We start from the raw sequence: 13430 nt of genomic DNA, 5'->3' as shown, positions 1-13430 counted from the left end.
GTCATGGTAGACGACGGCCTTGTGGAGACGATGTGGGACGTTCTCAAGCAGACCAATGCCCCTCCTCAGCTTATAACCTCCTTCGTGCTTGGCATTGTCAAACATCGAGCAGGAATCGCAGTGTCGTCCACTATTCCCGACACTGCTCACGATGTACGAGGTTTTGTCAACCTTCAACCACTGTCGAGGATGGCGTGGGAAATCATCATGGAGATTATATCTGACACTGTTGTGAAGCATATAGATAAAGAATCTGCTGACGACGACTGGGTCGCAAACGCATCGGCAGTATTCTTTTCCGCCTCGCGGTACCGTCATCCAGACATTTCATATTCCCTGCTAGGTGCTGCCGACACTCGTATACTCAACAAAATGTTGGATCGTACAACAAGGATTCTCCGTACTTGGAATGCCACAGAGGTTGTTAGGTTTGTCAACGCCGTGATTCTTGCGCACAACAGGAAGGATCCAGGTCTCTTCAACTGGTCCACGCTCGTAGAATGTTGCCCAAAACTTCAGGAAGATACTAGAACCATCATCGTCGACATTTGCGTTGAATACGGACTAGAAGGCTCTGTGCTGCATGACGATGCAGCCCTGCTGTTATTGGCGTCCGCAGACGCGCATCTGCGCGCAGAAGCTCTGGACGCGTTACACACGTATCTATCGGCTTCTCGGCTCAGGCGGGATTCATCGTCTGTAAGTCAGATGATTTGCCGGGGTGTGGAACGAGCTGATGCCTTTATACAGTCTCTGTTAGATCTGCGTATTCCGAACCCCTTTCCGCCAATGGGAGCACCTCGACCCCCCATTCCGCTCGAAAATAACCCAAACGACTATTCTTGTTACGTTTCCGGCTACGAGTTAAGCCGGCACATATTACCTTCGCTGTACACGGACGGTCCATATCATCCTCTCGCTCCGAGGCTCCTGCCGGTCATTATTCATGGCAGCGAGTCTGCCATCAGGTCTGCCATCTGCATCTCGTCTTCCTTGCAGCTCTATAAACAGCTTCTATGCGCATTATACCAGCGTCGGATATGGATCCACACTCCTATCTATAGCCCTGTCCTCCCGACAGTATCGCTCAGTCAATTCTCGCTCCCCGTTCCCGCATTTGTATCACGCGGTCGTTCCCCCGTTTCTGTTCGTACACCAGTGTCACACATTTACTCCCCCCGTCCCATCCATGTCCCAGCGCAAAGCCCGGACCGCAGTCCTATTCGCATAGTAACGCCGCGCCGTCTATCCTCCAGTCCTGTCCGCCGATCAGCATCGTGCAGTCAATTCCCGCTCCCTGTCCCCGCGTTTGCATCACGCGGTCGGTCCCCCGTTCCTGTTCTTGCACCAGCGTCACGCAGTCTCTCCTCTAGTCCCGCTCGTGTCCCAGTATGGAGTCCGGTCAGTGGCCCTATTCGTATAGCAGCGACACCGCGCCATCTATCCCATAGCCCTATCCGCCGACAAGTATCACGCAGTCCACCCCCCAGCTTTGTACCGGCGTTGCCTCCTCCGCCCCTCAGCCGTAGCACTATATCAGTGTCGCCACCTTCGTCCCCCGGCTCCATCCACGTACCTCCTTACATCTCGATACCAGGTTCCATCTCGCCACCAGTTCCCATCCTGTCGCCAGTTCCCGTCCCGCCGTCAGTTCTCATCCCACCACCAGATGTCATCCCCATTCAGCCACCAGTCTCGCTGCCAGTTTACATCCTGCCACCAGTTCCCGCCCCGCCACCAGCTCGCACCTCTCCACCAATCATTCCACTCTATGGGTACCATAGCTCGTCGGCGCCATTGTGGAGATTTCTCTGGGACCGTCCTGTGGTTTTCGACTGCGAGCACGTGTGGCCTATACTTCAAGATTTATGGAGCTTTATCCTTCTATGTGCCGAGGAAACCTCGCTGACGAAGCGAGTTGATTTCATCAAGCTCTGCTTCGTCTTCGTACGCGCGCATCCATGGGGTGCCTCCAATTCTGCCGAGGATCAGTTACGGGCGTGGCGGAGCCTGGTGCCGATCCTGCAACTAGCGCACGCCGGCCGGAGTGTCACTGCCTTGTCCAGGAGGGCGCTCAAGCATATCGCGGAGGCGGCCAGTATAGAAGTGTTCCCGACGGAACTGGTCTCAGTTCTCGTTGATCATGTCCCGCAAGATAACCCGTTCCATGATACCGCCGAGATGGGACGTATACGCAGGTACCTCGCGGGGGCTGATCCAGGCCCGCCTGAGGTCAATACTGGTGCACAGCGTTACGATAGCGACGCGACTATCTCCGACTCGGACTATGAAAGAGCTGTCGTTCCCCCGCGCCCGGAGCTGAGCATATCAACCTTCCCCTCGGCGTCATCTAGAGTCTACAACGATGACGCGCCTAGGACAGTGTGGGTAGAGAACCGACAGAGGTTTACCGACAGCCCTATCGACTCTGCTGCGGCCCTATCAGAAGTGCCTCAGAGGTCGATGGATGAAGGGGAAGCTCGCGAGGCCGCGCCGACGTCTGAACGTACACCCGGCAGGCGATCAACCTCAGGCGATTCTTTGGTGAATGCACCATAAGCCAGATTGTATGCAACATTTACTGTGGAAGACAACAATGAAATATGTCCAATCTGTTAGTCTTGTATAGATATATTTTGTACGACGAGCCCTCTGTCCATGAGAAGTGAAGCCGCGCGGGGGGAGCCAAGAACTTTGGGAGGGGTATTTGCTGGGTCTCGCCGCGATTCAGCAGTGACGAAACTCGCGCCATGTGAACTGCTGGGAGAACTGAAGTGGCTGGAGCGGCTCGAGAAGGATTGGGTGCTTCCGATCTGACGCTCGGTGTATTCATATTGTGAAAGCCTAGACAACCTCTCGGCGAACAAACGAGGTCTGAGACCAAATCGCCCAACCGGAGACCTTGCCTTCTGACTATGCAAGGAAGCCGGTGGATTTCGACGAGAATCAGGCAAAAGACGGCTTAGGAGGGGAGATGAGGGTGAAGGTATGGTTGCTTGAGATGCGCCGCACCTTATGTGTCAGAGTTAGAATATCTCACAGAAAGACAAGGTCCTAGGTAGCTCACCGCCGACGTATTCAAAAACTATCTCCAGCCGAGTCTCTCGAAGCTTGGTTGAGAAATCTTGAGGCCAATCGCTACCCTAGAGATCGCCCATGTCGGTATCAAATGAGAGCGTGCATGTTCCTTACTTATCGAAAACAGATCGTAAACGTCATCATAATTGAAGACGGCCATGCTTACTCCATCTGAATGCTATTTCTTATGTCAAATCGCTGGCCCGCGTTGATGAGAGGAGCGCGTACATCTGGAACGTAGCCGAGGACATCATCAAGGGAGTCTGCGGCCCAACTCAAGGTCAGGACGCACCATACGCAAGACCGAACACAATCGTACCATTTTGCGCGCTTCGGAGCCTTCGACGAGCAACGCAGGAGATAGTTCGATAACCTCCGTGAAGATAACTCCCATCTGCGGAGACGCTTCTGTCGAACGCCCAATGAAAAACGCGTCCATGGTAAATAGAGGCATTAGCTGTCCAGGGCGATGGACACATCCTTGAGTGTCGCGTCCCCTTGAAGCTTCAGAGCACCGATTCTCCTACGCTTCAGTTTATAATACGAGAGGAACAAACATTGATCCTTCGGCGCAGAAATAGATCGCTCCTGTTCACCCCACTCCTCCATCGACATCTTCACCTCCTCGTGAGACTTTGCGTCGGCATGCACGGATGCAAAGCTGCCGGCAGACATGGAAAGCGAGATGTCGTGTTCCGTGCTGTGGACTACATACACTGCGAGGGCCCATGCGGACGTCTTCACGCAGCCATACACGAGCATGAGCTCAGAGCCATGGATGTGCCAACCTCTGCTTTCGCACAAATGCCTCCCAGGACGCGTGATGCTGGCAGATGCAATCTCGACAGGCCCGGCTACGAACATAGCGTTGTTACGGAGGACTGTGATCGCTTCGCGGTCACCAACACAGCTGAACTTGTAGGATAGGTCAACGCCGACCTGCGGTCTAACGAAAGTCGGGTTAGTATCTCGCAGCTAGAAGGACAAGGATGGCGGCAACGTACGCCGACCCTGAAGCTCCCATATCCACCTTCGTCCATGTCGTAGACGTCGTGCAGACTGGCCCAGGTTGTAGGTACTGCTCTTCCGTATGTCGGTGCAGGTCGTTGTTGATATTGAGCATGGTGAAATCGTCAGGGACACCCAGTCTATTCAGAAAGTGGTCTACAGGCCGTGTTGCATTGAAGAGTCGGTAAAGGCAACCATCCTATATGAATCCGACGTCGCCAAGCTGGATTTCTCCGAACTTGGTTGGCTCAGAGCGCCGTAGAGGGAGTCCGTAGCCACGACCGAGTAGCTGTTCGGCGTAGATGCATGCGTAGGCCACGGTAGAACTGGAGTGCGGGGGCGCAGGCCAGACTTAGAGTGATGTATTGTCTATTGAGCCCCATACGGGCGTTGTTCAGGGGGGCGATTCGCAGGAGCTTAACCGCAAGTGCTGGGACTTGGCTGTGTGGCGCTCATAGCAATGAAAATTTGAGCCAGATGGCAAAGGCAGTTTGACAAGACAGCTTACCGCATAAAGAGTCCTGGCCGACGCCAGCGTGCTTCTCGCGACCCAGGGCTGGACATGGACAGGAAGAGCAGAGCCACGCCATCCACGCCATCGACACACCATGCAACAGCCAACCTCAAAAAATACGCCTTAGATCCTGTTATAAGAAGGACAACAGGTCGGAGGAAAGTAGGTTGTCGATCAGCTGGACTTTGGATCAGCTGGAGATCGACCGCACTAATATTGACTGCATCTCTAGTCTGTAAGCATAAGACTTCAACCTACGCACAGCCTATCTGCGCCGCTTTGAACAAAGCGTCCGGATTGGCCTGCCATACCATGCTAGTGACAAAATTGACAGCATATTTCGGAGTTCGTAGATTACAGGGTGGTGTAAGGTATAGTGCCGTGGCAGACCAGAGATGCTGATACCGTGGTGTTCGAGCCGTGCCTCGTCAATGCGCATACAAGAGCCGAATGTAACCTAAATAGCGAGGTCATTGGTGGGACATGCTTGGTAGAGGAGGCCACGTGCCTTACTCTGCCAGAATGTAACAGGCCGTTCCGATGGTGCGTGGTGCGAAGTATTCCGCTCGAGTAAGACCACCCGCACCACGCTCTAGCCTCGGACGAATTCTCGGTACGCAAGATGGCAAGACGCAGATGGAAGCCACGCAAAGGTGTCAAGAAGGTGGAATTAGGGACATGCAGGGCCAGCGCCGTCGCAGCTAGTTTTCGGCGGTAGCGAGGATGTCTTTGACCTTGTGAATCGCACTTTCGAGCCTGTCCAGAAACTCGTGTGTCAACTTCGTAAGACGTTCAGGATCGGCCTGCTCGGGGCGTGGATACTTTTCGCGAAAGTCTTTCGGTGAAAGATCAGGGGGGCTAATCTCTTATGAGCTTGAACACGCATCGAAAGGCCATGCAAACTTACTTATCTTCGAGGACCTTGTCCAGCATGTCGAAATAAACTTGAGCTGTGACTTCGAGATCTTCGCGCTCGTCCTCCGTCAGCTTGTAATGGAAGAGGTGCTGGTGCTCGATGCCTGAGACGGGTTCTTGCCAAAGCGACGGGATGGGAAAGTATTTGGTGAGTAGCGCGTCCAGCTCGACGTCTAGAACCCATCTTTCATATACATGCTAGCGTATGCGTTTATTTATATCCATGTGTACGAGATAGAGAGAACGCACGTAAAGAGAAAAGCCGTTCACGATCTCTCTGAACGTCCTACGCATCTTCTTGCCAATACTGCTCCTCATTTGCTTGATTTCTATCCTCTCGTCGCCGCTGAGCGGGATCGACATTGGGTCTGGTTTGCTCCGCAAACTGCGGTCTGCCTCGAGAATTTCATCGAGTCTTCCGGCGAATCGTTGGCGGATGCACTCGACGTGGGCGAGCAGCTGGAGTGTATCCGGAATATGATCAAGGAGGATGGTAGGGCATATATTTCGGCGCACAGCATAAGCCAGGACGTGTAGAGGCGGACAGTCAGTGTCGGGTGTCGCTTTAGGGACGATGCATTCATGGATGAACCCTAAGAGAAGACGTGGTCGGCTGGGGGCAGAGAGACAGGAGGAAAAGGACAGACTGTATATGGTGGTGTGACCTTTATCATCTTCGGATTCTATGCCCTCTCTGACCATGCGCGGGGAGAGCGTCTTTATGTTCCGTGTGAGAGCGTTCATCGTTTGCCGAGAGGAAGAGAGCGTGAGAAATTGAACGACGCGGGCGTGAGATACCTGCGCGTGACGTCACCAATGTTGTTTGGCGAGCGCGTCCCGACCTCCCGTTTGTCCATACCACAAGATGTAGCGCAAAGGCCATGCTGACTTCCAAATCATGATTGTAGTCAGTCGGGCTCGAGTGTTGTGCGTACGACATCACCTATGTTATCTATTAATGCTTAATGTCACATGTGGCGCATAGGACAAGGAGTCTCGCATATCACGGGGCGCAGAGCGATATCGCCGCGAGCTGGGTTTAACTCCCTCCAGTATCTCCCGTAGATAAAAATGTCAATAATACACGTGTCAGGTGTCAGATCATTGGTAAGTTGTATGGAGAATGGCCGCTATGGGATGAGATATCTAGGGTCCATGGATATCCGGATACTCCTTGGCGCTGGGTTGTTAGCTTCGGGGGCAATAACCACTACCCGTGGGATGTTGTGACGCTGAAGATGTAGCTCTTGAGGCTTATCTTGAGGTCCAGGTCGGTTCCGAGACAGTTCTATGTCGAGTATCTGTCCTGGCTTGAGCGTATGCGCATGCAGGTCCCATGCAGATGGGCTTATCATGACTCGTCCGAAGCGGTCGTCCGTGGCGTAGAATTTCAAGGCGTCTGATTCTGCTGCCAGCGCAGGAAATGATACACAGGCGGCCCCGACAGCTCTCTATATGCCGAACTCAGTGGCCAGTCAAGCGTGCTAAATCATGATGACTATGGAAACGTACCTCGTAGGTCGAAGGAAAGCCGACTATTACAAGACGGCCCTCGTAACGATAAGCAAGATTCTGAGCAGACATTTGGGGAGCGTAGTCGAGACTCGGCAAGTTTGGTAGCGGGGTAGCGGGGTTTTCTAGTGACTCGGGATGCGACGAGAGGCATTTATATATATATGTGCGTAGGTGGCCATTGCTTCGCTCTGATGTACTGCGCAGCTCCGATCTCACGCCAGCCCACCTTCGCCGATTTTCTGCTGTCCAGCTCCTTCAAATGCAAAGCACATGCTGTGAGTGAGACTCCGCGTAGCTGGTGGCAACACAGCAAAGTATAGCCATCCTGTTCATATAGTATCTAAATGGAGCTCTGACATCGAGATCTAGGGGCCTGATGTCGGGCACAGGCTGCGCTCGCAGCGTAGTACCGGACAAACCAGTGAACTTGCCTGATCGTGGGTACGGCATTCTCGCCGACCTTGTCTCGATCTTTGTCGCACCTGCCACACCAGTGCCACACGCTCGGCTCCTTGTAGACAAATATTTGGCTCATGCTGTCTCTGAAAATGCTGAACCTGAGGTATAGTTCTTTGTTGACCACCAGTTGAAACAGATGTCATAGTGACGACGGGATTGTCTACTATAGTTTTGCCACCATGTATCGCTATCGAGGGATCTCAGAACCCCTGTCCCATCCCTCCAGAGTGAGTGTGGGCCACCGAATATTGCTACCGCACAGGCATGCACAGGCTCTCGGAGGGCTCAGCAGACACATATATCATTCTCTCGGCTGTGACTACTCTTCACTCAGAGTCTGAGACTAGGTGAGTGCAACGTCCACTTCCAGATAAGCGGTTAGACCTCTAGGAAGCATTTTCGAGGTCAACGTCGATAATCTCGTAGCACGGGATTCCCCCAATGATCTCGGTCCACGCGTGCGGGCCAACAAGGAGAGTTATCCAATCACTGCGACCCTTGGCTTGAATGCGAATTCTGAACTTGAAGCAGTCTTCTGGGGCGTACTTCAGCTCGCTGTACGTCTTCCGCGCAAGCTCGATGGCCGCCTGGAAAGTTATGTGTCAGGCAATTCTCGGCAACATCATGCGGGACACATAACGCCACCATACCTTGTATGTCGGAGGTGCGCGGACATATACTGTGTTGTCACCGTACCGGTAGGTGACGAGCTTGAGCTCCGCTGGCGGGGCAGACATGAAAGTAGTGGTCTGTGTAAAAGGGTATGTGAGGAGTGGCCGGGCAATTTTGAGCCTTATATACGGCTGTCTGGACACTTTGGTACAGCACGGCACCGCCCCACGCGTTTGGCGAAGAATGATCCTGGCGGGGGAATACGTCTGCCGATGTAATTCACCGAGCCCGACTAGCATACCCCTGATGCATTGTCCGATCCTGCCGCGCCCAGATATCGGCCGCGGATAACATGTAGCTTTCTGTCAGTCCAGCGCTTACCTTCCTTGACTCGCGCCACAATATGACAGCGTTGGTGCCGCGTGCCCTCGCTTCCTCTCCAATTCTGAAAGTCTATTTCTTCAGGCCCTTAATGCAATAGCTTCTATCACTATCGATGGCCTATTTCCAGGGCTCGAGAATTAGCAACCAAATTCGAGTCCACTCACAGCGCGCTTCACATGCAAGGAGGTACCCGCGGATCTGTTGAAGCCCGTCTGCTGCGAATACAGCGAGGAAGAGCTATCTATGTACAGGGAACTACCAGATAGACTGCCCTCGAGACTCCCTCCTCTTGGTAGTGGTCATCTCCGAGCGTCTTTAGGCAGTTACCTTGGTCATGGCCACTCCAGCATCGTCTTCGAGCTCGATGGCGTGCAAGTATCTGGTGTACACACAGATGCCATTCTGCCCCCGCTTGTTGTCAAGGTGGCACGTTTAAATCGCGTCACATCCCTCATCCGCGAGGCCTGGTTCTGCGACGAGATGGAGTGTCTTCAAGGTGTCGCCATTCCGCGATGCTAGTGACGGCTACTTCGAGACCGTCGTTCCTATTGGATCTCCCGTCAGGGAAGCACTTCAGAAACTAGCACGAAGATATCGCCCCGAAGATGGCGGAGAAAAAAACCTGGTATTGGCTAAGGATAGACTGGATGGTCCTCTCCACGAGCTGGTCGAGGAGCGATGCCAGCGACGCGATATCATTGCTGTCACTGTGCTGGAGAAGCTCGGATCTCGGATACCTCTTGATCAGGAGGTATCAGGAAAGACCAAGCAAGTGGTAGCTCCTATTTCAGACAATATTAATATGGTCTCATCTAGCTCTCTTCTAGGAAAGACCTCGAAAGCGTATTCGAAGATATGGCGCACCTATGCATCGATAGTTGGTAGCGACTTGCCTATTTGCTTGTATTAACTTAACATCCCGTACTAACTTTCCATATCTCGATGACATGCGTTGGAAGAACATCCTGCAAGCGCCGAAGTCTCCGCCTGGTCTCCCTTCTCTTCCTTCACCTTTCACTGGTAAGATCCATGGCTGGCGAGCCATTGACTTCGAGATGGCTGTGAAAATCAACTATACAGCTATGTACTGCCAGTTAGGTCACGAGTGCGGGCTTTCCATCGTCTATGACGAGATCGAAGGGAGCCGGTATGACGATTAGCTTGTCTTGTGTCTTAGCGCCGTACTGTTGTCACATAACCACTAGTTCATGATATCAGAACTGTTCGTCGTGGATAGAAGTGTTCCTTAAATGAACATAAGACATAACAAACATAGGAGCATGAGTACCATACGGCTAGGATCACTGACTAATAGCGGACTGGAGGACTACCTGCGGCTTCTGTAACACCGTTACCTCCCACTGTGCATTCGCGTCCCCGTCCATCTTCACCTTCTTGCACCGCCGGAGGCCCAGCCCCGACGTGCACAACACGTTCTTCGAGTTCACGCCAGCGGCATTAGCGCCCTCGAACGCATCCACCATGCTCGCGGCGTCGAACGCGTCGCCAGGGTGGATGAGAATGGTCTCGAAGTCGCACGAGATGACGTCCTCGCCGATGGCGGCACGGAGCTTGATGGCGGCGTCGACGACCGCGCGGAAGTTGTCCCGCGTGCGCGAGATGAGGCTGTCGATCTGCATCGTCGACGACCCTGCGACGAGGAGCAGGTTGCGAACGTCGCTGACGAACATCTTCGTGAGCTCGTCAACCAGGTTCGGCATCCCCTGCTTGGCGTATCGATGTGTAAGGGCGCGCCAGCGGCCCAAGACGATCTGACTCTCTGAGAGGGACGTCAGCTCAAGCCGAGATAGATGAAGGAGGTAGACGTACCTGAGTTCATAACATACTTGTAGGTTTCGTCTAATATTTGGTCGTGTTCGTGCATGAAGCTATATGACGAAGAGATCCACGACGAGAAGGCAACAGCCATCGCTTGGAGCGCCGCTTGCAACAAAACCGCGTTGCCGCGATACTGAGTCGAAAGAAGGCCTGGCAGCGCCGAGCCAACCCAGCCCTCGATAGCTGAGGCGGCATCCATAGCGGTCTTCCCATTCGCTCGAGTGTTGCGGTCGAGCTTGAACAGGTCTTTGGCGGACTTGGACGTCCGCGCAATCTCGTCGTTCAGGTTCTTCAGCAACTGTACGACCTCGGGCTCTGCGATCTTGTCAGAACCAACGATGCGCTGCAGTTGCTCGTGCTCGACTCGGCGCGCCTCAAGCGTGTCCTGCAGGCTCTGCTGCTCGCGCTTGCTCTCCTCGAGCCCCGAAGACAGCACCTGGAGATCACCCCGTACGCGCTCGGCATGTTCTTCCGCCTGGCGAACGGCCTCCTCGCGCTCGTGCGTGAGCCTCTCCTCGGCCGCGCGGAGGGCATCTGCGGCCTGCTGGCGGAGCTCCTCCTCCTGCTTGCGCCATGTCTCCTCCGCCTCGATGCGTGCCTGCCCAAGGTCATGCACAAGGCGCTGCATCTCGACGTGTAGCCGACCTGCCTCCTCCCGTAGCGTATCGCGCTCCGTGGTGGTCTTGTCCGCGAGTGTCTTCCAGTGGTCGAGCTCTTCCCGCCAGGGCTCGACGACGGGTTCTGGCGCCGGTGCAGCTGCGGGCGCGGGTTCAGCCGATTGAGCGGGCTTTGGCGCCTGCTCGATGGTGTGTCGGAGGGCCGGCAGGAAGGTCAGGATACTCTGCATAAACTGCGATTGAAGCAAGTGTTTGAAAGCCATAGTGTTAGAGTCGGTGGTGAGGATGCGTTGACCAGCAATGCAGATATGGTAGTGGGTGGGTAGTGTGAGAGTACACGTCGCCCGTTGAGGGGTGCGATATTTGTGAGCGGGGAAACCGTCCTCGTTGCGGCCTGCGAGCTTCTTAACCTGTGCAAACATGAGCTCAACTCCTGCTTGTAGTGATAACATTGAGGTGTGGGCAATGAAGGAAGAGCGCTATTACGGATCCATGCGGCGGGCGAATGGACGCGTCTCCAGACACGCACCAACCACGTGTATTGCGGTGCGCGTCGGCTGCAAGGTAGGACGCACCCTCACGTTCACGTCGCGGAAACACGCCTGCATGCCTATCTGTTGAACAGCCGATCAGCAGGACTTGTGCACATGTGTACAGCATTCATCTTGTCCTCAAACGGGATCGACATCCGCGAGCACACCGGAGACCCTGTTCTACATGACCGAAACGATCAGAGAGCAACACGTTCATGTCATATAAGACAGGTTGGAGCGTAAATCCAAACTTCCTCCACAGAATGATAATCTTCATACACCAGTTAACCCCAGCAAGTATTCTGTCGGAGCTCCTGAATTAATATAGCGTCTGGCAACGTGGGATACGGCTGCTCACCTCGAGTGATCTCGAAGGCAGCGAAAGTGCTTGCTGCCGCGGGTATACTGCATTACGGGCCGTAAGCTCGGATGGCGGTACAAGTAAGGATACTGAACTCCACGCTCACCTTCTTAACACTACAAAATTAGAGCACATGTCAATCAGGGCGCTCTATTAAGGGTTTGCAGGCGACTTACATGATGGCGTGAGACCCTTAAACAGGCCGGGACTACAATCGAATCAGAAAGGCCCCACAGGGCATGGGAAGCAGATAGAACGCACAAGCCAGACTCCGCGATGATCGTCCGAAGTTCATGGGAAATATATCGCACAGGATTGCCTGAGGGTGGGGTGCTTCTTTGTTGCACTCGCGACTTCACGACATCTAGAGCTCGGTTAATTAACACTATTTTGATACACGACATCGGGCTTACCAAATGGATAACACGACAGCCAGTAGGCTATCTGTTGCCGCATCAATGTCAAGTAACCGGTAGTTAAAAGCACGCTGCGTACCCCGCCAGTTGAACCACTTGCTAACAAAGCCCATACAGGAATGTCTTTGCCGTATTTGCCAGCAAATTTCCGCTTCGAGAACTCAAAAGCTGTAAATCTGGTGGTTAGAGCCGGATGATAGATTGCCATGCATCATGCGACGACGTGCCTGCATAGAATCTGGGCAATGGAGGTAAGCACCAGGATAGTAATCAGCGAAACTCCGTACATACCCCGCGTACGCAGGTATTTCCCTTACAATGGTAACCTGAGGGTTTTTATTTTATTTAGCAAGGTAGGACTCACTGTATAACACGATACTCACCCAATATCCGCGCATGATGCCGTTTCGAAAACCGTATTTAGACCACTCTTCTCTGACCACTTCCCGCAGACGTTTATCTCCTTGAGCACCATATTGGCCTTGCATCCGCACCTTGAACATTTCCACTGGTATCGTGTCTGGATTAATCGCAAAGGTGAACCGGTCAAATCTCGGGAACAGACCTGGGCTCGCGAGAACAGCGTTCGCCGCCCCCGCCATCGCGCCGGCCGCAGCTATCTGCGGGAGAGATAGTTGGGGGAAGGGTGATATGATGCGTTTCGAGATGCCATAGGATGCGAACAGCAGGGAGTTTACGCCTGCAATTCCAATCAATGGGCTAGCCATCCCTACAAGGCGAATGAATTCCTGCGTCGCGTGATACGTTGATACATAGTTTGACCTTTATACAAGGCAAGGAAGCCCTCGTTGCGCAAAGTTTGCCTCAAGATATCCATGGGACCTTTCTGTCGCGTACAGAGTTGGCTCAGGACATACGCTCAGTATAGACAATCACTCACGAACATGCCCTCTGCCACCAACGCGTCAGCCAACATAAACAGGATCGGGAAGGCGAGCACAAACTAGGAGCTATTTGTGCACGAGTCTTTACTGTGTCCAGAGGCTGCCCAACTGCACCATGGTAGGTCAATTCCAGCTACAGTGCAAGTGTCCGCCCCCGCTCACCAAGCACTTGAGCAGCACCTCCGACGCTGCCCGCGAGCAGCTCATTCACCGTACGTAGATCCATGTCTCACGCAGTTAGCTGCGGTGAAGAAGAAGTGAACGAAGAGGTCAG

The 13430-nt window shown here is 53.6% G+C and overlaps 7 protein-coding genes across 7 annotated transcripts; 1 reads left to right on the top strand and 6 right to left on the bottom strand.

Moving 5' to 3' along the window:
• Nucleotides 1-746: 746 nt before the first annotated feature.
• On the top strand, nucleotides 747-2646 carry PHACADRAFT_259905 (uncharacterized protein). Its single transcript, XM_007398116.1, has one exon. It carries the CDS (start codon nucleotides 790-792, stop codon nucleotides 2557-2559), a length of 1770 nt encoding a protein of 589 aa, XP_007398178.1. The 5' UTR covers nucleotides 747-789; the 3' UTR covers nucleotides 2560-2646.
• An 885-nt stretch (nucleotides 2647-3531) lies between these two features.
• PHACADRAFT_98445 (uncharacterized protein) lies at nucleotides 3532-4285 on the bottom strand (the record flags this gene model as incomplete). The annotated part of the gene is made up of 2 exons (XM_007398115.1): nucleotides 3532-4024; nucleotides 4083-4285. Coding segments are annotated over 2 exons (696 nt in total), but the record flags the coding sequence as incomplete, so codon positions are not given.
• A 1016-nt stretch (nucleotides 4286-5301) lies between these two features.
• PHACADRAFT_211180 (uncharacterized protein) lies at nucleotides 5302-6259 on the bottom strand (the record flags this gene model as incomplete). The annotated part of the gene is made up of 4 exons (XM_007398114.1): nucleotides 5302-5458; nucleotides 5508-5713; nucleotides 5765-6108; nucleotides 6163-6259. 4 exons carry the CDS (start codon nucleotides 6257-6259, stop codon nucleotides 5302-5304), a joined length of 804 nt encoding a protein of 267 aa, XP_007398176.1.
• Nucleotides 6260-6645: 386 nt separating this feature from the next.
• On the bottom strand, nucleotides 6646-7099 carry PHACADRAFT_186151 (uncharacterized protein; the record flags this gene model as incomplete). Its single annotated transcript, XM_007398113.1, has 2 exons — nucleotides 6646-6966; nucleotides 7028-7099. The coding sequence occupies 2 exons, from the start codon at nucleotides 7097-7099 to the stop codon at nucleotides 6646-6648; spliced, it is 393 nt and encodes a 130-aa protein (XP_007398175.1).
• A 776-nt stretch (nucleotides 7100-7875) lies between these two features.
• PHACADRAFT_211179 (uncharacterized protein) lies at nucleotides 7876-8240 on the bottom strand (the record flags this gene model as incomplete). Its single annotated transcript, XM_007398112.1, has 2 exons — nucleotides 8140-8240; nucleotides 7876-8076 (listed from the first exon to the last, which is right to left on the bottom strand). The coding sequence occupies exons 1-2, from the start codon at nucleotides 8224-8226 to the stop codon at nucleotides 7876-7878; spliced, it is 288 nt and encodes a 95-aa protein (XP_007398174.1). The 5' UTR covers nucleotides 8227-8240.
• Nucleotides 8241-9576: 1336 nt separating this feature from the next.
• PHACADRAFT_259902 (uncharacterized protein) lies at nucleotides 9577-10288 on the bottom strand. The gene has a single exon (XM_007398111.1). It carries the CDS (start codon nucleotides 10174-10176, stop codon nucleotides 9787-9789), a length of 390 nt encoding a protein of 129 aa, XP_007398173.1. The 5' UTR covers nucleotides 10177-10288; the 3' UTR covers nucleotides 9577-9786.
• A 1321-nt stretch (nucleotides 10289-11609) lies between these two features.
• Nucleotides 11610-13418, bottom strand: PHACADRAFT_259899 (uncharacterized protein). The gene is made up of 15 exons (XM_007398110.1): nucleotides 13319-13418; nucleotides 13217-13264; nucleotides 13153-13163; nucleotides 13035-13098; nucleotides 12817-12981; nucleotides 12635-12759; nucleotides 12543-12577; nucleotides 12479-12489; nucleotides 12331-12419; nucleotides 12249-12279; nucleotides 12097-12199; nucleotides 12012-12043; nucleotides 11942-11951; nucleotides 11833-11879; nucleotides 11610-11776 (listed from the first exon to the last, which is right to left on the bottom strand). Exons 1-15 carry the CDS (start codon nucleotides 13380-13382, stop codon nucleotides 11748-11750), a joined length of 864 nt encoding a protein of 287 aa, XP_007398172.1. The 5' UTR covers nucleotides 13383-13418; the 3' UTR covers nucleotides 11610-11747.
• Nucleotides 13419-13430: the final 12 nt, after the last annotated feature.

This window comes from Phanerochaete carnosa (genome assembly GCF_000300595.1).
Source record: "Phanerochaete carnosa HHB-10118-sp unplaced genomic scaffold PHACAscaffold_7, whole genome shotgun sequence".
Lineage (NCBI taxonomy): Eukaryota > Fungi > Basidiomycota > Agaricomycetes > Polyporales > Phanerochaetaceae > Phanerochaete > Phanerochaete carnosa.
This window is presented reverse-complemented; position numbering and strand designations above follow the sequence as displayed.

What these genes read in the sequence shown, in the direction of transcription:
- PHACADRAFT_259905 (XM_007398116.1), top strand. Translation starts at nt 790, where the DNA reads ATGGGAGCACCTCGACCCCCCATTCCGCTCGAAAATAACCCAAACGAC.
- PHACADRAFT_259902 (XM_007398111.1), bottom strand. Translation starts at nt 10,176, where the DNA reads ATGTTCGTCAGCGACGTTCGCAACCTGCTCCTCGTCGCAGGGTCGTCG.
- PHACADRAFT_259899 (XM_007398110.1), bottom strand. Translation starts at nt 13,382, where the DNA reads ATGGATCTACGTACGGTGAATGAGCTGCTCGCGGGCAGCGTCGGAGGT. An exon ending in ATCATCGCGGAGTCTGGCTT is followed by an intron (nt 12,044 to 12,096) that starts GTGCGTTCTATC and finishes ATTCGATTGTAG; the next exon opens with TCCCGGCCTGTTTAAGGGTC. An exon ending in TGCCTTCGAGATCACTCGAG is followed by an intron (nt 11,777 to 11,832) that starts GTGAGCAGCCGT and finishes GAGCTCCGACAG; the next exon opens with AATACTTGCTGGGGTTAACT.